The following is a 22,371-nucleotide window of genomic DNA, read 5'->3' as shown; positions in this document are numbered from 1 at the left end:
CAAACCCCTCTGCATGCTGGATATTGTGTGGTGTGTTTCCTCCTGGTCTGTCTCTAGAGCCGCTGTGTCCCTGCAATCCCTCAAACTCCTGGGCCTTAATGCATCTGTGACCGTATTTTTCCACAGAGACGACTGTCGCTTGCCGGGAAAGCGGCGTGCTGTGTGTACGCGCGTGTATGTGCGTGCGTGCGTGCGTTTGTGCCATTTTTGGAAGAGTCCCTGTGTTCTCTCTGCACCAGCGCTCAGGAGACTCGTGGGGCTACGGAAGCCTCCTGGGTCCATTTCTTCTGCGGCTGGACCGCATGCCCCGGGACCCTGCTTTGGTTGGAAATGCGTCTGTTTTTTCCAGCCATCATAAAGAAGACAAACTCCTCCGTTCTCTCCCCATCCCATATTAAAAGGCTCTGTTGGCCCTGGCCTCACCATAACAGGTCCTTTCTGGGTTGCCGCTGGTTACAGCAAAAATCAACACCTCCTCTACCCCAGACTGAGACTTTTCAACGTGCAGATCCAGTTTCCCCCACGCGCACTTGGCCTGCTCACTCATCAGGAGGTGTGTGTGTGTGTGTGTGTGTGTGTGTGTGCCATTCTCTCCCTAGTCTTTGAGGCCCTCTAACTGTGGCCTCTGAAGGCAGTTAATTAAGTCAGCTTGAAATCTGTAGGTTTCACCCTCAGTCGCTTGGTTTCCATCAAAAGTATTTTTATGCAAACTATAATTATCAATAAGTTTGAGTCAGAAATTAGTAGGTAAAGATCTGAAAAGTGAACTCAGAATTCACCTGTGAGTTGAATGGAAACGTATGTGTAACTGAGACGGGGACATAGACCTCTAATGGAAAAGATTGAGTGTTTTTACTCCTACCCTCACAACACACTTGCATGTTTCTCATAAATAACACACAGACTTTGATCTCTCATTGTTAAGTGATCGGATTGCCAACAGGTCATCGGATTTCACAAGACAGGCAAGTGTGGTGCTCTATCAAAGACTTGCGGACCTGTCTCAATTTGACATAACGCTGTAATAGAGTGTGTGTCATTATGTTTTGATACCTGCGAGGCTTTCTCACATCCCCTCCCTTTCATCTTTGTTCCCTCCTCACACCGATTCATTTGTTGGCAATGATTTTGCAGGATTACCATATCGCCATCAGTTTCACTTGAGGCATATCTCAGAGGTGCCGTTGCCCACCCCCATCACCCCCATCACCCCCCCACCCTCATCACCCCCCCACCCTCTTACTCCATCATTACTCCACAGGTAGTCTCTGCCCACGCTGTCAGCCTGCCGTGCAGACATGGACAGATCCAGGCTAGCTGCTTATTGGCTGGCTGCTCTCTGGTCTGCCAACCAAGCAGGAAACAATAGAAGGCCAGAACAATGAGCTGGCTGCAGATCAGTAGGGCCCTGCTTGGCCTCTCCCAGACGCTACGTCTTATTTCCTGTTTGATTACTCACGCCTGCCTGATGAGCGGCACACTCACACTCCTTTCTGTCTGCCTGCCCGTGAAAGAAATCACAAAGAAAAGGCTTTTTGTAAGGAGACTGGTTTTGATTTGGAGGCAGGAATGCCTTTGTGATAATGTCGCAAGATATGTTGGCGGGGGTGTGATAGATGTGTGTGAGAGAAACAGAGAGAAGTTTGGGGGGTGGGGGGGGGGGGTGGAATTATGATGTGTGCATGTTTATGATTCAGACACTCTCAGGTAAATGGTGTCAGATACTGATATTTCAGAGTATTGTGTGTGTGTGTGGCTGTGTGTGTAAGTGTGTGTGTGGAGGTTTGCTGTGCTGATTTATGTCAGTTTCCAGTGATGGGCTTCCAGATTCTGCCCATAAACAGCCTTTAAACAGGGGAATGGTAGTGCTGGCATTGAGGCCCAGACTGTATTGCCACCCAAGCGTGCCGATCGCCTGCCGTGGGCTGGGTCCCCTTTGCCTGCCCCCCACTTCCCCCCACCGCCCCTCTCTGCCCCCCCCCGCCACCAGGCCGGAGGTAGGAAATCAAACCAATTACGGTTGTATTTAAAGAAAATTGGAGCAGGGCCGGAAAAGTGGGGGCATTTCCAAAAACCACAAAAAGAAAACTGCAGGGCCACTCCTTGGCAAAATATGGAGTGGCTGTGGAGTGGAATGGAATGGCACTTTTCAGCAAACACAGGGTGAAAACTGTTTTTACACTGTATGGTAAAAGCAATAAATATCTCCTGAAAGCATCCGACCCAGTCACCTAGCTCACCAGCTAAATTTAAGTCCACCTACTCATGTTAATCCTTCTCAGTGTCATCAATAATTTGTTCCTCTCTCTGCGTCAGTGAGTGAGATTGATGGAGTTAGCTCCCTTGTGGATCTGTTTGACGGATGGTTTTTGAGTAATGGCTGTGTTTGTGCTCAGGTCTGCTGTGCCCCGCTGCGACTGCCCCGCCAGAAGGCCGCACCTCACAATGTGGCTGAATCAGCCAAGACGCCCCACAGCCCAAATCCTCCTCTGGCTCGCTCCGCTGCACAAGCCCCTGCAGAGGTACAGTATAGGGCCTCTCTCAAAGCACAAACACCTGTAGGCTTCAAACTGGGTTCAGGATGAAGTGTGTGTGTGTGTGTGTGTGTGTGTGTGTGCATGCGTGCCGGACTTACGTGTGTGCATGCATGTGTGTGTGATCCCTTGGCCGGTGCGTGAGCGTGTCACAGTCTGAGGCCATCTTTACAGCCAAAAAGCTTGTCTGGGATCAGCGCTGTAATTGCCACCCCCTGGTCTGAGATATTTTCTCTCTTTTACCTCTCTCTCCCTCAGTCTCCCTCCCTCCGTCTCTCTCTGATCCTCCTCCTCACTGTCATCTCAGGAAAATCCCCTCATTACCAGGCCCTGAATGTAAATGCTTCATTTTCCATCCCCCCACAAGCCCTCTTTGTTCCACGGCCCATTTGGCTGTTTTATCTCAGCACTTAAAAGCAATTATTCCTAAATATGAATGCTCCCTAACAGACGTCGCCAGCCACTCAAAAGATATTTTTCTTCCTTCATCTTCCTCTGTGCCTCATGGGCAAAAACAAAAAGGAGCATGATATCAAGGTGTCTGGTGTCTACAGACCACCACACATATACACATGTATGTTTGCTGTAAGCATGTGCGTAAACACACACATAGACACACACTCAGTGACATGCCTTTGTCGTCGCAGGTGAACACAGAGAAAACAAGAAAACACACACACACACACAAACCCGTTGCTTCACTCACAGGCGCACACACCCAAAAAGAGTGTAAGATGATCTCCCATTAAGGATGAAAACAAACCAGTGAGTGGGAGGTTCCCCCCTGAGGACGTCCATAGTCGCTATAGTGGAAGCATGGGACCATGGGAACTGGTTAGGAGAGGCCTGCGGGGCAGCCATGGCCAGACGTGGGGGTGTGTAACACCGCCACACACACTGCAGACTGCAGGCATAAACACCAAAGCGATACAGTCTGCTCACCTGTCCCAACACCGACAAGGAAGTACCTGCCACCATTGGGTGTCACCAGTAACTTGATTTATTTGGGCAGGACTCCAGTTGTCTTGATGACGATGTTTGCTGATCAAAGCACCAGAATAGCAACAGCAATAAAAACAACTGTTATGGAAAGAATGATTATATGAGAACGATGCAGACACGTTTTTTATAGTAATGCTCTCGTGTTTAGTGACACCAACGCATGAGAAAGTGAGGGAGAAGATGTTTTTGTCATTGTTGCTCTGTCTGATATCTGGAGGTTTATAGGTTAGTGGAGGCTGCAGCTCTGCGGCGCTCCAGTGGTTTTCACCGATTTCATTACAGCCACATGAACTCTCACTGGTGAAAGGATATTAGTCATGAAGTGTGTAGGCCAGCCCTGGAACGGCATTTACATTTAGAGGGACAGAGTTTTAAGAGACAAAACAATTCAGCGTGCATTGTGTCTGACGTCGCTGCTTCCCAAGCAGATACTGGAAACTAGAAGGGAAAAGAGGACACAAGCTTTCAAGGACCGCTCATGTTCCCACGTGATCCAAAACAGACTTAAGCAATCATCCTCATTTTACTCACTGCTTGCGCACATGGATGAAAAAAGTAAAGAAAGATAGAAAAGATAGAAAGCGTGTAGGCCTATGTGAACTGCCAATTTAGCGTGTTCCCTACTCAAAGCAGGAAGTGAACAGAGACCTGGTCCACAGGGATCCCCGTTTCCCCTTCTCGCCTTGCCGCCCCCCCCCCACTCAGGACCCCACCGTGACGGGGGAGGCTCCCTCCAAGAGCCTGCCTGCCTGGCAGAGCGATACAGTGTGTGGTGTGTGTGTGTGTGTGTGTGTGTGTGTGCGTGTTTGTGTGTGTGTCTGTGTGTGTGTGTATGTGTGTGTGTTAATTTCCTGTTTTATAGAGGAAACTGTTCACATGTACAGATTGTTATTCAGATTTTCTCTGTGAGAAAGAAAAGGGCAGTGTGTGTATCAATTCTCATGAATCTATGGGAAACAACTGTCATTGTTTCTGGGAAACTGCTTTTTTTCTGCATCTCTTTAGTAAATATCTTGGTTCACTGCACTGCTAAAGCGCAAGTACAGGAGCATAAAATCTAAATCAAACTTTGAAAAGCATGGCATTTTATTATTCCGATCAACTAAAAGTCCCGAAACACTACAAGATATTATTCCCTCGTATCAAATGTTCTACTTTCTTTCCCGAACATGTAATCAAATTAGGGGCAGATTGGTTAGACACAGAAAAGCTGTGGTTATTATGTAACAAGAAGAATCTAAATCCAACCCATTAGGAGATCAGAATGAAAGTTAGCTGTTGTGGTCTTAGCCAGAATATCCCCTAACCATGGTCTGGGCCACAGGTCCACCGCCATGCAGTGGTCTGTTGGGTTACTATAAAGGCCTGTCTCTGGTTTTGACTCATTTACATTTCTTGGTTTCCAATGACTAGATGAGTGGAGAAGGACGACTCACCCTAGGTTCAGCAGATTGTTTCCAGCTTGGTCTTGTTATGATCAGCAATATAAGGATGGCTCTCTGTATGGCTGCTACCACGTAAACAATAGCAAATGCAGAATTTTTCTTTGCGTTGGTGCACGGAAATATCCATCTCAGCAAGCCACGCTGTCTAGTACTGAGTCTTCAAATCTTAATCTTTTCTTAAAACAAGTAAAAATAATAGTGTGAGATAATTTTGTTGTTTCCAATGCAAATCAACTTGAATGATCTTGAATCAACTGTAGCCATTAAGAATATCAAAGACCTTTGCATTATTTCAATTTCTGTGTGTATCTGTGTATGTGGGAGTGTGTGAAGATGGGTGGGGATTGCGGGAGGTGATGGCATATTGTTCATTTGTTGTTGTACGTAGTGGATTGTACATTCATTGAAAAGTAAAAACGGTTGATCACAAGAAAGTGCTATATCTTGATACTAATGGAGTGATATGCCTTACATCAAGATATTGTCGCTTGATTCAATAAAATTCTGGAAAAGGGCGGAAATGAGTGAAACGATCTCACCCTACTGTCAAATTTTTTTCACTTGTTTCAAGGAAAACAAGATCTTAACACTTAATACAGTGATGCTGAAACAAAAGCTTAAAGCTTAAACTAATCATTGTTTCCCCTCTTCTGCTCATCATGTCTGAACTTTCTGGGGTTGCACAGCCAGTCCTAATCTCACACCCCATGATGGTTGACCTTAACTTTATGGTGGCGGCTCTCTAGATGGACCTGATAGTGGGACTGTGTCTGCGAGTGCTTCTCGGAGGCTCTCAGCGATCCTCTGGGTACGAGCGGGAACGGAGTGCTGGCTCCATGGAGAGGTGCTCCACTGTGGGAACTGGGAGCCGCGCCTGGTGTGGAGCAACACAGATCGGTCTCTGTAGACCCACGCTGGATGAGAAACTACCTTCACTGGGATTCCTCTGAACTGGGAGGGTACCGCTCCATCTTAACTCCCCTTTTTCCCTCATCCCCCCATCTTTTCTTCTCTCTCTCTCTCTCTCTTTCCCTCCTCCTCATCTCTCCTTCCCCATCCTGCTCCCCCCGTCCGCGAGGCAGCAGTAGTCGCCAGTGTGAGAACGGTTGCATCACAGCTCTCGCGGTTTTCGTAGCCCCTGGCCCCTGTGTTTCTCGGTCAATCTGTGGGAACCCTGATTTTGGACGGCAGCCTCTTTTCCCACCACCAGTCCGGTTAGAAAATAGACCTCTGGTCGCGTACCAGGCACCCAACAAACCGGTTCTAGCCCGCTCCTTCTCACGGGTTCTGGGGAGGAGAGGTCAGCGGCTCCAGAATAGGCCCTAATGGGTTTCGTATGCAGGTACCGCAGCGGCGACGCGGGATATTGTGTTCATGAGAAATAAGAGGGCTTTAACGATCCTGTGCTCTTTCCAAAAGACTTTTCCCTCTCTCTCTCTCTCTCTCTCTCTGCCTCTCTCTCGCTCATTTTTTCTCTCTGTTTCTCTGTCTCACTCTCTGTCTCCCAGTTTGCATTTATAAATAGCATTTTTATTTTCCTGTAAAACATCCTTGGTTAATTGCCATTTACCAGCTGATGAGGTGAAGAGGAGTTTGAATGAGGGTGTAGAGGAGGAAGAGGGACAAGGCTTGGTTTTGTCGAAAGAAAAAAAAAATCAACAGGGATCATGCAAGGCCACTGTGGCGTTCATCAGATTAAATGATTCACTTTACAAAGTATTTTCTCTTCAATGATCCTCACTGTTTTAGTTTTTCCCCAGTTCTGTTTTTATGTTTGATCACAATTACAGTTCTCTTTTATATTTCATCCATTTAGAAAGCAACTGCCCGCCGTCTTATAAACCAATTCATCATGCCTCTGACGACAATTACATCCAGACAAGCGGCCTCATCCCGGCGCAGTCTTCCCCCTCTTCCTGGAGAGTTACAATTTTAGGAAGAAGGGCGGCATAGCGGGAACAGCAGCGGAGACAGGGGTGGGGTGGCGGGGGGGGGGGGGGGGGGGGGGGGGAAGCGGCTCATGTACGTCCATGACAAAGGCCGAGCCAGATGAGCGCTCCTCTGCTCCCCACATGTGAACCCGGAGAGTCAATCTCACGGAGTGTGTGAAGACAGCTGGAAAATTCCCCTGAGCCCGGCCTAATTGAAAGCTTATCATCTTCTCTTTGTGCTTCCTGAGCTGTGGGGGATCGGCGAGGAGCGACGCAGGGAGAGGGAGAGAAAACCTCTGTGATGAGACCTAGAGGAAATGGTCGGGAATGTTTTAAGACGGCGCAGATCTGTCATACACTCGCACTGTGAAGTGGAGCTCAGACTGCGTGGGTGAGGGTAGTGTGAGATCTGTCAGCAGGGGATTGTCTCTGTGTGTGTGTGTGTGTGTGTGTGTGTGTGTTTTTTGTGTATGCCTGTCTTCCTTGGGTGTGTGCGTGTGTGGAAATGCTTTTGAGTGCGCGGAGTTAATTGAATACAGTGTGTATCGAGGCTGCGTGTGTGCGTCCTGGGGCTTTGTTGTTCTGCCAGCACTGCCCCCATAGAAGGCCTGACACAGAGACACACACAGCTTAAGCCATACAGAAGAAAAGAAAGGAGAGAATAGAACGAGGAGAAGAAAGGGAAAAAAAGAGAATAGGAGAGTACAGATAGGGGGGAACAGAATGAAAGATTTGGGGGAGAGAAAAAAGGGAGCGATAGAAGTGAAAGCCCTTTCATGGCATCTCAACAGGTGGCATTAGTTTAAGAGTGAGGAATTGTGGGTATTGTATTTCAGGTTAACCACATGAGTCATCTGAAATCGGACCACCCCACAAGGTAGCATCTCAAGTGTTTAATCTTGCGGCTAGGCCTCAAATGGGCCAAATAGATGCCATCAGCACTGCATAAATTAACAACCTCGTAGCCAGGAAAAAAGACGGCTGACATTCCAAACTTCTCCTGTATTGTTTTTAACAAGTGACAACTTGCCGACGTGCGCTAACATGGAGGCTGCCAGGGCGGTGTTGGATTCCTGAGCGGCGCTTTATTTACGCCCTGGGTACCACCGCGTTGACAGCTGTGGCGTTTGCAAACCCCTGAGAAGTGCGGGTAATTTGCCAGCGAGAGTCCTACTAATGGGAGTGAAGAGGATAATTATTAAAAGAGGGAACGAAGCGCCAGTGGGATCGGGGTTATGAACTGGAGGGGCATGGCATCCACGGTATTTATGGGACCAGGGAAGGCAGGATTTTGCTGGATCAGAATGTATTGGCATGGAATTGGGTCTCATGAACTTTTAAGGCTGTTTGCCCTGCTATTCACATGCTCATTTGTCAGCTGAGGGTGTTTGGGTTTCTGGAGGTGAATTACACCCTGTGCCTCCGTGTTTAACGTTGCACTCTCAACACCTCCCTCTCTTAGACCATAAAAGATTTCACAATCCAGACTTTTGCGTATTGAGTTTCAAAATTAGAGAACTATTATACATTGGAATTGTTTTTATAGTGAAGCAAATGATGTTGAAGAATGTGGCCATAAATATTGAACCTAAATCTTTTAACCTTTTGAATGTGTGTGTGATTTTCTCAAAAGAACAGGTGGGGCTTTGTATAAAGAAAAACTGTATCGCCATAACTTCCCCCTGCAGTTTCTTTGATTTGAATTTATATAACTCAGTGTCAGGTTTCATAAAATAAACAGCAGTTGTGAGGAAAAAAGTGAGACAGGTCTTTTTTAATTAAAATGATTAAAAACTACATTATCTGCACACTTTACAAGCACTTAATACGGAAGCTTTAAGGATATTACATACATAGATGAGATTCTTAAATTAACATATCAGTTTCAGACGTACATGCTTTGAGCATAAAGAAGATGAAGAGAGCAAAATGAATTAACATTACGGTATACCAAAATGAAAAGGAGATTCTTTTAAAAAGAAACATCAAAAAGAAAACAATAGCATTGTGCTCTTTTATCCAATATACAATAAAATACAATTCCATTGTACAATTTGGCTTCCAAGTCTATGAAACTCTCCAAAGCTCTGTTCAGACACCGCCTCCTGCATGAAGAATGATACTGGAGACCAATCAAGAAATCAATCATTCACCACAAAACTTTCTCGTCATGATTATCCTAACAATATTACAGGCAGTTGTGAAGATCTTTGGTTTTTTCGGAAGGAACCACACAAATAAAGGTACACATGTGGTTTCTCTAGCTGCATGATTGTTGCCTGTAATAAAGCAAGGCCTTCAACCCCAGAGGGGCTCCAGAGGAAATGAGCAGGGTAACATGCAAAGCTTTTCCTCCAACCCAAAGGAAGATAGGAATGAGTTTCATCGTTACTGATTGTCACAAAGGGAAATAAGGCTACAAGGTCTACATGTGGGGTCTACAATAGACTGCATAACTTCTTCTTCCTGAGCTGCAGATGCTAGCTTGTTTGGATCCTTATTCACCTTGAATCTGAGTCTCACTTGTGTAGCAGCTGAACACCCATCTTTCAGAGGCACTAATGCTGCTCCTCTTCCTCCTTGTGGAAGACATGACACACCTGATACATGCCCTAAGTGGCTCAGCGTGGTTCGTACAAAGATGTGTGCAGGCATATCAATCGCTGGCAGAGCCGTGAGCCCCTGGCACTAATGATCAGTAAATTACAACAGAAGAGACAGAATCAGGACCATAAAGGCTTCAAAGGGCTCACTGCTTATGCAGAACAAAGGGGCCTGTGCACAACAAGGGAGTGTTTTTTTTGCATAATTGCCCTCGGTGTTGGTAAGAAGATCCCGCTCTGACCCCACCTTCTCCCTCTACCCCTTCATCCACACACTCGTCCTCCTGCAGGGATAGAGGGATCATATGTGTGACAGCATGGGAAAGGCCCTTGGGACAGTGGGAATGTGCACACTCACACCTGTGGTGCAGGAATGTGTGTGTGTGTGTGTGTGTGTTTGTGTGTGTGTGTGTGTGTGTGTGTGTGTGATCATGTGGTCACTAATGAAGCTGCGAGGGGTTTGTTTGGGACAAGGACACTTTCAGTGAGTTCATCAAATACATGTGCAGGAATATTTTCATATTTAGTCCTGCCCTTTGATAAAGCAGAGTTGCAGATATGATTTGTTGGTAAATACATAACTGACAAAGAGAAATTAAAGTCTAAACATAGTGCAAAAATTAAGAGAATGGCTTATGTAGCGCAGAAAGACAATTGGGAGATTGTTTAAAAAAATAGGGGTCTAGATACACCATCTCATTGGCAGAATCGATGTTGGGCGTGGTTCATAAGGAATAAAAGTTTTTAGTGCATCAAAGCTACATTGGAAAACAAAATAATTACATTAAAAGTTTTGTTTTTTATAATTTAGGAGCAATATATTACACAAATTCCAATTTTATACTCAACAACAAACAAAAAAATGGTATATATATATAAAAAAAGAAAAGGTAGAGAGAAATGCTTAAGGATTTTGGGTATGTGTGTACATTTCCTCAGAATTTGGCTCAAATAAATATAAAAAGTAAACCATGTCATCCAGTTCAAAAATACTACGCTAGGACAATTTTTTTCAGAATCGGGTTCGAATAAGAGATTTGAGGAAAAACCTAAAGAATAGACGCGACAGGACTAAAATATTCCCGCGCGGAATTAAAATCAAGAAACACCTCTCCGCTTTAGTCTTGTACGTTCCTCAAAATGTCAGCCGCCGTCCCGCTGAAACACCGCAGAGGAGGACTCGTTTACCATGTGACAGACAAAACGCTTCTGTCTCAAAAACGCTGTTGATCGTGTTGAAACATCCATTGCATACTGTCGCGCCAAAAGGCTGGGGGTGTCCTTTTGGATAATAAATTAGGCATCACGGTATAATGCATAAGTACTGCGAGAACACCAAACAGTCCCCTGGATGCAGTCGATGTTCTTGCTGATCTTTTCACAGCCGGCACGATAATTTGCATTATTAAAAAAAAAAGACATTTCCACAAAATGAAAGCATAAAGACCGATCGCTACAGTAGTGCGGCCACACCTCGGAGCAAACATCCCGTCTGGCTGCTCTTCTCCAACTGCCAAGTGAGTCGCCATCATTTGAACAATGTGTTTAACTAATGTATGCTGTGTTATGTTTCTCTTTTCTTTTTTTTTTTCAGTTCATCAGCTGTACAGATTGATCATACCCAGTTGCTCCTCCATTGTCTCTTGTGGTCTGAGTGTCTCTGGTGAGTATGTGTGCCGGTTCATACCAGACAAATGATCCTGATATATTACTATGGCTTCTCTGGTTTTGCCCTCACTTCTATTTACAGTTTTCGGCTAAATCATCAGCTCAACTTCTATGGCTTTCATAGTCCTTTAAGAGTACGTTTCCTAGCACAGTGCAGGAGTTCACTCGCAATTTACAAAACACATGGAAGTCTGGCAGACAGTCGGCAAAATGCAGAAAGGCTTTGAAGCGAGTGCCGGAGAAATAAAAGACAAACATGCAGCATTTCTTTTTTTTTTTCTTTTTCTTCTTGGGTAAATTTTTTTTTTTTGCAGTGTTCAGCTTTTTTTTGTGTTTTTTTTGTTCATCATCTTCTTTACATTTCCTCTCTCACTTCTCCCGCACCCTCTCCCTCGTCGTCTAGCTGCCCGTGAGTCAGTAGGGCCTCCAGACGGACTCGTCCATGCGGCCCGAGGCGCTCATGGCCGTGGGGGAGTTGCTGTGGCTGCCGTCGGCCTCCACCCCCTCGCTCTGGTTGTTCAGGCCCGGGTTCATCAGGCTGTTGGCCCCGCCGGCGCCCGCGGCCCCCGAGCAGGACAGCAGGCGGGTGGGGGAGCGCTCGCCCCCGCTGTTCCCCGGCGCCACCATGGAGAACTGGTAGGACCCAGAGCCTGTGCCGTAATACAGGTAGGAGTTGGACTGGAAGTTCTGGGTCTGGTTGTTTGAGTAGGGCGGCGGCAGGTAGGTGTGGTAGCGGGAGGAGGCCGGCATGCTCAGGCCGCTGATGCCGGTGCTGGAGGAGTTGGCGGAGTAGGTGAAGGCCCCGGGATAGTGCATGCGCGGGTCCGAGAAGCGCGGGTCGGTCAGCGGCGACAGAGACGGGAAGGTGGTCCTCTGGGGGAAGAGGTCTGTAGTCCCTGTTGGTAGAGAGAAACAGAAAAGGTTGGCGTCTGGAGAACCGCACCGTACCACACAACAAACATCCTGCCATTAATGAAAACTGCCGTCGTGAATGTGAAACACGGGGTTCAGAGCTTTCTCATTTCCTCTCGTTCTAAAAAAAAAAAAAAGGGGCCACATCCCCAGAACGGCAAACGCTCCACAAACCCCCCGATCCTGAGCTCAGGTTTCTCGCGATATGCTTGGCCATGGAAATGTTTGCTCAAAGTAATGAACTGAGACATTTTTTTGCTTAATAACAGTCATCAAGCACTGACAGCACATCATCCCACAGCCCCTCGCACAAGACCGAAGTTATGAAAACGCCCCCTCACCGTTGCCCTCCCACCACTCCTTCAAAAAGGAGAGCAACGTACAGTATTCTCCCTTTTTCGGAGCAATGAAAAGAGGCATTGTCAGTGCAGAGGGGTGCTTTGTATAAACACCGACAGCTTGTTGCGCTGTTGTGCAACTCATCATAAATCATACGAAGCGACAGAGGCAGGAAACACGAAAGCAAACCGTCACAATCAGAGACAGACAGAGAGCTGAACAAGGGGGGAAAGAAAGAAGGGAAGCGAGGAAGAAAGACAGAAAGTGAGGAAGAAAGAGAGGAAGAAAGAAAGAGAAAGAAAGAAAAAACTTCATGTGTGTATGTCCATCTGTGTGTGGATATAAACTAATGTGTATGGCGGTGCAGGACCTGTCAGTGTTGACTGCGAGCCTCTCTGGAAGTGTAATCTCACAGGTAACAGAACACACCAAGCCCAGCTGCTGTGACTTCAGTTTCACTGCACACATTCTCTTAATTTATTCAGCTGACAAAAGGGAAATCGAAATCTCTGGCTTGAGGGTTTGACTTGGCGGTTTGCTTCTCTGAGATTTGGGACCGCTACTGTCACCAACTTAGTTCCTTAAGTAAAATACCACATTGCTCCACTCCACTTAACTGGGGTATATTGTTGGCTGTTAGCTGATCTGACATCCTGGGCTTTGGATATGAACCCGTTAGTCCTGCAGTCATGTAGGCCTACTGAGGGCCGCCTGCTGCCACCTGCTGTAAGCGTTTGGGTTTGAGTCCTGGTGCAGGGACAGTTTGGTTACATACACACATTTCTGGGGTAACATAAGCTCATAGTTAGAAGGCTTGTGAGCGAAAGGCTACCAAAATATCCAGTATTTTATCAGTGGGTATGCTGGGTATAGTGGCCTAGCATTTTCTTTTATAGTAAATCTTCATTGTTTTGGGTGAATAACATTATCATCTTATGCAAATCCTTATCTTATTGTTTGCGAGCCAGGACTGAAAAACATCATAACTGGCCAGTTTCCTCTCTTCCTGATACCTGGTCGCTCTCTGTCTCCACCAACACTGCATGATAAGGCTCATTTAGAAGCAAGATGAACTGATACGTCTAGTCTGACAAGTTAAGCATGACTAGTCATTTCTTATGACAGTCAGATATTTTGGAAAATAGCAAGGTGGCCACTGGCCAGGCAGCGATGCTGGGGAATCTGGAACGTCTTCAATCTGACTGTATGCGTCAATAGCCTGGGAGAGTTCCTCATACCTAATGTCAACATGTGCTACATTGGTGTCTGCACCTGCTGCTCGTAAACACACACGCACGCACACACACACACACTCACACACATACATCCACACACACACACACACACACACACCTCAGTCCTTGGTGATTTGTTTGTCCGCATGTGGCTTTCATGGGCCCAGTGTGCCCACATGACTGTAAGTGTAAAATGTGGATTTGGATGGCAGAGAAAAGAGAGCTTGTATTTGTGAAATAGCAAGCGCTTGCACGCCACAGGCCTGAGGGGGGAGGATGCCAAACTTGCGTGCCACAGTCTTGTTGAAATGTCTTTTCCCTACGTCTGGAGAACTGGGTCCATTTTCAGCTACAAAAAAAAAATAAAAATCTGTTCCTTTGCAATTTCCATGGCCCCTGCTATGCTTTTTTTCAACAACACATTTCTGCAGTTGAATTTCCTCTTCTTTTTGGGATGAGGGAGTTTGGTGGTGCTGGGAAGTGGTGGTGGGGGGGCTGTTTCTTTTTCCAGAGTCTACCAGGCACCGGAGTCGGGCTCCATATCTGATTTCACGCAAGGAAAATCCAAGCCTTCAGCTGCTGTTGATTCGGGAGAAGTGGAGTCGGCCCACTAATTCCTACCGGACTCCCAAAAAGCCTTTGCTCTCTCTCTCTCTCTGTCTCTGTCTCTCTCTCTTTCTCCCTGCTAAATATAGGCTTCGGGGTGAAGCCGGGGAGGGGATCTGCGGTGTGGGGACTTGATGGCTCTGGCGGCTGCGGCCCACCCCGCACATGATCTCCATTTAATTGGAGTCGGTGGAAACGTGTTGGCTAAACTGCGGTGGGGATAGACTCCTGTGTTCTGTCAGGGGAAACTGGACTGGACACTTATCACAACACCTTAATGGGCTTGTGCAATATCAAGCCCTTGGCTGTGAGCCAGGGAGTGCCCGCTACCACCGGCAACTCTCTGCAGGACAGTAGCTCCCTCTGGAGGAGAGGGCCGAATCAACCGCTGCCTAACTCACAGAGGCAAAACTTTGCAGCTCTGCGTTTTCTCCCTCTTAACCCTGTTGCATACCTTCCTGCATCCCCACCCTCCCCCACCCAGTATAAGTACAGGCTTCGATGTTGTGGCTGTGGTAACAGTGGTGTATCTTTGGCAGAGAGGGTCTTCCTAACTGGGCCTAGTAGTAGCTGCCTGTAACCTCTGCGGCCCAAACCACACATGATCTCCATTAGGCTCATCTGAAACGTGTTGACTAAATTGCAGGGACAGGAGAGGGGATGGACCCCAGAGGGCTAGCTGGCACAGCCTGCCGTCTGTGATGTTCCCAGTCTATGAAGCGGGTAGCTGGGAATCAGGGCTTTTATAGAGAACACAGTGTTCCAGCGCACCCTTTCCTCCCCTTTGCTCTTAAGCAAAGCGCCACGCACTTATTTAATTCTACAACACCAAGGGTGGAGTCCTCCTCCTCGCTACTTCCCTCAAGAAGTCCACTAGTCCACAGTCAAGCGTGTAACCCAGATATGACGGGAGGTTTGCCTCATTTGGTTATGGGAGAAACTGATTTTGGTTGTTAACATAAGGGCAAGTTTGAGGCCGGCAACCCAGCGTGTGTGATTGTGTGCCCCTGTGTGTGTGTGTGTGTGTGTGTGTGTGTGGTGGCTGGCGATGGGGAGATGCAAATCCAGGCGCTCACCTGTGAAATGTTTACTCAGGCTTGATGCAAACTGTGACGGCCAGCGCCCATGGAATGGTGTCTCAGGCAAATAAGTGGAGGGAAGGGAAAAAGCGAGGGAGAAAACCTCTGGCTCTTCCAGCCATGCTTACAGAGAGAGACTGTACTGTATGGTGAGATAGTTTTCTCATCTCTTTCCTCGTAACACCTCCAGAACGAAAGTGCCGCGTGACTCTATTAGACCCAAGGTTTTCTCAACAAATGGATATGTTTCTTTCAGCGGTAGGGAGCTTTACTTTGAAGTGCCGACTGGTTTGGGTGGTTTGGTGGATGCCATGAGGATGAGCAGTCATTCTCGATAACAGGGCGAGACATGGCAACATAATGCCAGGGCGGTAATGCTGCTGCACAAGCCAAAGAATAGGAGACCCAAATGAACACAAATGATCTCCAGGTGTTTATTTAGGCGCCGAGGCTTTGGGGATGGAGCATCATGTCGAATGCAAATGATAATCACCTCTGTACTGTGGCGGCATGGTCAACAACCCCAAAGCCTCATCCATGTTAGGCGCTCCATCATGTGAGCACGGAGGATTTTGCATGGCCTTAACTTATGACATGCAATATAAGCAAGGCAAAAGGGAGGTTGTGATTACAAAAACCTGAGATTTTCCTAATGCATCAACAAACAACATGACATGATTAATCTATTTGAGTTTGTTAACTAAATCCTGTACTATGAGTTGTATAATAACTTGCTCATAAAGCTGTAGCCCATTGACATGTGTGTTTTGCTGGGGGCATGTCTACTATGATAAAGCTATATACTATGAGTAGCATCATTATTACACATTTTTCCATCTCTATTTCCTCACTGTTAGGATGGATCGGAATTTGCAGTTTAGGCTTTAAGACCTCAACCATATGCTTTTAGTACCCATCACTGTCAATCACATTTTTCACACCATAGTGAATATCTTGCTCTGCATTGAATCTCTGGCTAGCAAATGCCTTGCACAAGCAGTGCCATATGTAAATATGTCATTCCATCTCCTCAGTCCATATAATTATGGAGTGAAAAAGTTATAAAACTAAGCTGCTGTGTTGAATTTGAGAATATTAGACCCAGTTATATTTTTGTTTTCTGCCTCAAACCTTAATTTATCCGATGAATTGGAGAAAAGAGGAGGAATACCAGTGAGCCAAATCAATAACTCATTTTATTCTTCCTTCTCTGTGTGTGTGTGTATGTGTGTCTTAGTGTGTGTACTCATCAGAGTGTGAGTGGATGACTCAGCAAGTCTGGTGTGGTGTGGTGTGGTGGTTTCTGGGAATGGGTGGGTAAGAGGCTGAGGGGGCTGTTAGACACCAGCGAAGATCCAGATCCAAAAACGAAAGAAAGACAGAGGGAGTGGGAGGGAAGGGAGAAGGCAGGCAGGGTGGTGGCGTTCTAGGAATGTTCTGGGATGCAGCGGAGCCCCAAGGGCAAAACCAAACAGGCTCCAGAAATCGTCACGATGCGTGGCACGCCCTCTGCCGTGCCCGCCTTTCCAGCTTCTCCACTTCAGTACTGTTTGTGCCATTTTGAAGAGTTGACAGATTGACTACTAATCAAAAGAAATTAGTTGGAAAAAGTCCTGTGTTGTCCTGAGTTGCTCTTGAAGACGTACCGCTTGGATGATGTAAACTGACTCTGGCTAGCATTGTGTGAACAGTCCAAAGTGCCTCAATTATCTCTGTGTTTTTCATGCCTGTTTTCTCAAACTAGTAATTAAGGCCATTGCTTACTGCTGGCCACGCCTCTCATACTGCTTGCTGATTGGGCCTCGCATGTTATGATTAAATCTCAGCAACCAACAAACACACTTGAAAACTATTTTCTCATCAACACGCACAAATGCACGTATATTTATGCTTACACACACATGCGCAGACACACACTTTCCTCATATTCACATAAAATATGGGGTCATCTAAGGAGAGCAGTGTTTGTGTTTACATCCTGCTGTGGTGAGCTCATTGTGTGAGGAAAAGTGAAAGAAAGGCTTAAAGGAGTAGCCAGAAAGAAAAGTCTCACAGAACTGCATGGAGGAGTGAAACACTGAGGAGCCTGTTACAGACTGAAGTCCTGGGCTGTGTCTTACCTGGCCATGGTCTCAGGTCCTCCTCCACCTTGCATGTCTTCAGAGTGGAGGTGGGGTCCATCTGCTCCGGCCACAGTGCTGCTGCAACACACATTATGAACAACGGATTGAACTCTGGGACCGGACTCATTAGAAACAAACCAGTGGAGGAATTCTGTTCGTGCAGGAATGCAAAATGTCAGTATTTCTATGGAGAGCAGAGAGAAACGTGTGAGTTGTATGTGTGTGCAGGGTGAGGAAGTCGGAGCCTGTGCCATAGAAATCTAAAGCACATTCCAAAAAAGAAAAAAAAAAAAAATCATGACAGACTTGTCAAAGCTGTCTTGACATCTGGCGGTTTTGGAGATGTGTCTTCCTGTGACGGGTCAGCCTCTGCTGACTGAGCAGTGAAGACTGGGAAGAGGAGGAGGAGGAGGGGGAGGGGGGGGGGGGGGGGGGTCTTCTCACCAGAGTGAGACCGGGGCTTGGAAAAACATGCTTGATGGGTGCATGGGAGATATTTTTGGGTCTTTCAGGCGAGACTGGAGGCGCAAGGTCTTTGGTGGCCTGTCCAGCCTGGCTGTCAGGGAGTGAGGGAGAGTAGAGTCCCTACTGGCCCAGCGCGTGGGACCCTGGTTCACACTCAACGGCCACACCACAGGAGGGCTGACAATTTGACATGCAAATAGTGGCTGTTTGCTCTCGGTCTGAGACGGTGCAGTTGTTACAAGACAACCTGCACGAACCACGGCCGACACGGACAGCCTCAAACACAGAGGCAGGTACAGAGGAACCTACTTTTCACAATGTTCAAACCCTGGTTTGAGTCCACGGGTCAGTGTTAAATACTGTGATGTCCTGGTTTTTCCAAGAAACGTATAGAATTACTTTCTTCACATTCCCATTCTCGCTGTAGGGGAAATCATAATGTACATTTTTCTCAAGCAGCTCTAATTTTAACCGGGGCTCTCAACCATGTGGTATTACTGTGACACTGCACTCCACTACTAAGATACCACAATACAGTAACCCCCCAACCTCCTGTAGAGGCAGTTATGACTGTGAAGGATGCCAGAAGCAGAGAGGGGCGGCGCTGGGCTGTTCACCTATAGCCGCACTGGGCTCAGGGTGTGTAAAAGCTGTGCTTCCCCTGGAGCTCCTCCACTTCCTTTGCAAAGGCCCAAATCAGCACTCAGTCACTGAGAGGTCCCGCACTATGCCTCACAATGGCAAATTCTTACACATAAATGGCCTTATTCAGAAAGGCTTGCAAGCAGCTGGTGCGATTCGCTCAAGAAAATAAACATTTCCTTCAAATATTTTGATTGGCCAGCAGACAACGTCAATACCAGAGGCACAGATTACCCCTGTTAATAAGAGGGCCAGCCCCCTGGGCGGAGCCTGGGACTCGGAAAGGTAGAGGCTGACATGGGAAGAGGCAGCGACTGCGTCACTAATAAGTAGCTTTGGGGTGGTGCCAGTGCAGTTTTGGGGAGGACACAAATAAACACACACGCTGCTTTTGAAGTGCTCGCGGAGATGAAAGGGTGGCTGACGAGATGTTTGAGCCAAAATGGCGTCCGTCCTCGTGACTCCGGATCCAGCAGCGCCTCTGAGACATGTAATGCGCCTGCCGTAATGAAGCGTGTCATTGAGACACAGTGAATGCCGGTCCTTGTGCTGGCTTCCTGTTTCGCTTAGGCCTTAGGCGTCGCAACGGGGAGAGAATGTGAGCGAGCGAGCAGGAGAGAAAGAAAGACGCCAGCGAGGGAAGGAGAGAAAAAGAGCGAGCGTGTTAGAGAGGGGAGGAACACGGCCTTGGCTCAGCTATGTGGGACATTTGATATGTCTTTTGAGCCCTCACTTATAACATGAGCAAAAACAAACACATGGGCTGAAAAATCCTATGTTCTCTTTGAGAGCTCGGCGTCCTCCCACCCTTCCCCTCGCCCCAGACTCAATAGAGACTGTTCATGGCACACATGTAGTTTCTGTAATTGCTGAAATGTAAAACTCAGCCCGACTCTGATGTGAAATTATAACTTACACAAACAGTTGAGTCTGGTAAAAAACTTGCTCTCACTTCTCTTTTTCCTTTCTTTTTTCACCAAGGAGGCGGCTTCAAAAGATTCTTTTTTTATTGAAGAACAGAAACATTTTCAGTTTGAATTATTCATCTCAGGGTCACAAAAAGAGACTAACCACAAGTGAAGCTTTCAGGCACCATAACAAATAAACTCCGTGGCGGCCATTGACATATTATGTAAATAGAGGAGCGCAGAAGTAAAACAGAGTGTCTAAAGCCCTGGTCCAGATTCCTGCTAGTTTTGGTTGTATTGGCCTCAAAGGGCCAGCTTCCTGCTCGGGTTTGGCACCGATCAGCATGAAACCAAACTGCCGTGACGGCTGCACTCCCGAGTCCGCACCGCAGCTACCTGACGGTGCTAATTTCCTGTCCCGCTCTCGCTTCTAATTGGCTGATCATGTCACTCTGGATGTGTGAATCGGCGCGAGCGCTCCGGCCGCGCCAGTAGCAGAGCGCCGTCGCTAACTTGGGGGGCCGGTCAGCTTGTTTATGTGGAGTAAACAGTGTGGTCACTGTGGACGAGGAGGGAGGGGGGGGGGGGGGGGGGGGGCGGTCGCACCGGGCTGGTCCTCCATCAAACAGGACTTTCTCGAGTTAAGTCCAGTCCAAAAGGCTAAGCCACAGCCTGAACACACTGAACAACAGGGCCAGAGCTTCAGCAGATGTGGACCAGTTGTACAGTATGACAAACATTTGTGGAATTATCATTTTGAGGAAAGCTTTAACAGCCTCCTTTTGAAATAAAATGCAAAAAAATAAATGGTAGTGCAAATTGAATATCTGAAATGTGTAATATATAATTCATAAAAGATTCTGCTGGACATTTGGTTTATCGGTTTGATGCTTTTTAATACCCGCAACTGCTGTTCTGTTTCACCACATGGGTCACACATTCAGACAGACACGCACTCTCTCACACACACAAAGACACACACACACACACACACACTTTTTCCTTTGGGCCCTCATCAAAGCAGCGAGCACTTGACTCGATGGCGGAACGTTATGCTAGTGTCTGATATTCATCTTCAGTGAGGAACACACAGGTGTTGGAACAAATAACATGTTAAACGATACCACCTCAAAAGTGCCAGGACTTTCTTTTTTTGGATGATTAAATTGCTGCTGTATTTCTTTTTTTTTCCCTCTCTCTCTCTCTCTCTCTCTCTCTCTCTCTCTCACTGTTAAGACACATTTAAGTTAAAAGAGCCGCTTTCGTCTCGGCTGTCTGTTAGAGGCTGTGCCAGGGGCTTGTTGAGTTTTGTCTGCATTTAAAATGGGACGAGGGAAAACAGAGAATCATTTTTTTTTTTTTTCTGTAGCACCTTGTTGAAATCTAATTTTCTCTCACTCGTTTGCTTTTCTTAAGGGTGGCATGAGCTGTGTGCGTATTATAAACGTAATATCACAGCTCGATGTGAAGGGACGGAGATGGACGAGTATCAGAAGTAGAAAAAAAAGCTGCCACCCACAGACACATATACACATGTACCTCACTTGAGGTTTAGAAAACCAGAATAACAATTTTGTACGTGATTGTGAGATTGTCAGATTTGCTTGACTGCACTAGTTGAACCACGCATTTCCAACCACACACACACACAAACACACACACACACACACTCCCTCCGCCCTTGCTGAGAATCATTCCACATGTCTAGCAGGCTTACCTGTGGCCACAGCAGAACAAAAACAAGCGGCGAATGCAGCGTCTGCCAGCGTGCAGGAATCCTGTCACTGCATGCACTGTAATGAGCTCTTAATTACCCTGTCTGTCTGGCACTAGAACTTGCAACACTGGCACGGAACTATGTGCGTGTGTGTGTGTTTGTATTTGCTGTGTGCCTATGGTGCAATCGTCTGTGTGCGTGTGTGTGTGTGTGTGTGTGTGTGTGTTCTCAGAATCCAGGGCAGCGCTGAGCAGATGTCTGGAGACGCGTCCTGTTGACAACACAACTGAGACAGTATTTCATGGCTCAGACAACAAAATGAAGCAAGGGGGCTTTAGCGGGAGATGACACTGTATTTTCTTATTTAGTTGTCTTTGAATGGGGAAAACGCAAGGCCCCAGCCCGGATAATGGAAAACATCTTTTGTAATAGCAAGACGGGAATCCATTTAATTACAACGTGTTGACGGGCTATCTATCACCCAGCGATTCTCAAACAAACAGGCCCGGGATTAAATGTATCTACAAAATACAACCGTGTCTGGCGGGGGCTGCCAAAAAGCGGAGACGTGTGTCCTGTTTATATGTAAATACCTCCCTGTGTCTCTGAATGGGATTTATTACAGCGGGACTATTTTGGTTTGGAGCTGCGCTTGTAGTAGTGCGGTGTTGTTGTCTGTGCATGACTCCTATACATAAGTACACGGGCGTGCTGTGTCTGTGTGATCTGTGCCATGACATACATCTCCAGTCTGCTGCTCAGGCGAGGTGGGAGGGAGGAGGGCCCTCTCCGCTGTTATTTAATTATTTTACCACTCTTGCCCTGCGGTATGCAGTCATGATGGTAATACCACAGATTAAGGTGTGTGGTTTTTACAACCCTTCCCCTTCTCTCTCTCTCTCTCTCTCTCTCTCTCTCTCTCTCTCTATCTCTCTCCCCCTCTCTTTTTCTCTCTCACTTTTCTCATAGAGGTGCCTCCAGTCACTGGCGGCTATTTTGTGAAGCTCAGTGCCTTCCCCATCCCTGACAATTTCAATGTGTTGTGTCTGCTAAAGGTGTGTGTGTGTGTGTGTGTGTGTGTGTGTGTCTGTGTGTTGCAACAGCGCAGCCCTTTGAGGCCTGACAAGCCCATAAAGCGCTAATTCCCGCCCTAATCCTCCCG

The 22,371-nt window shown here is 47.0% G+C and overlaps 1 protein-coding gene across 3 annotated transcripts in view; it reads right to left on the bottom strand.

Moving 5' to 3' along the window:
* Positions 1 to 8,656: 8,656 nt before the first annotated feature.
* The window catches only part of runx3 (RUNX family transcription factor 3), a 50,874-nt gene continuing 37,159 nt past the window's right edge, over positions 8,657 to 22,371 (bottom strand). Inside the window, exons 7-8 of one of the 3 annotated variants that reach the window (XM_071900433.2) lie at positions 17,475 to 17,555; positions 8,657 to 12,079 (exon numbers count right to left, since the gene is read on the bottom strand). In XM_071900433.2, coding sequence (XP_071756534.1) covers positions 11,598 to 12,079; positions 17,475 to 17,555 — 563 coding nt within the window. In that variant the 3' untranslated portion in view covers positions 8,657 to 11,597. The remainder of the gene's footprint in view (positions 12,080 to 17,474; positions 17,556 to 22,371) is intronic. The other 2 variants (XM_071900440.2, XM_078289432.1) reach the window with 2 other exon arrangements.

The sequence above is a fragment of the Centroberyx gerrardi genome, chromosome 17, assembly GCF_048128805.1.
Source record: "Centroberyx gerrardi isolate f3 chromosome 17, fCenGer3.hap1.cur.20231027, whole genome shotgun sequence".
NCBI lineage: Eukaryota > Metazoa > Chordata > Actinopteri > Beryciformes > Berycidae > Centroberyx > Centroberyx gerrardi.
Note: the sequence above shows the minus strand (reverse complement) of the source record. Positions and strands in the feature narration are given on the sequence as shown.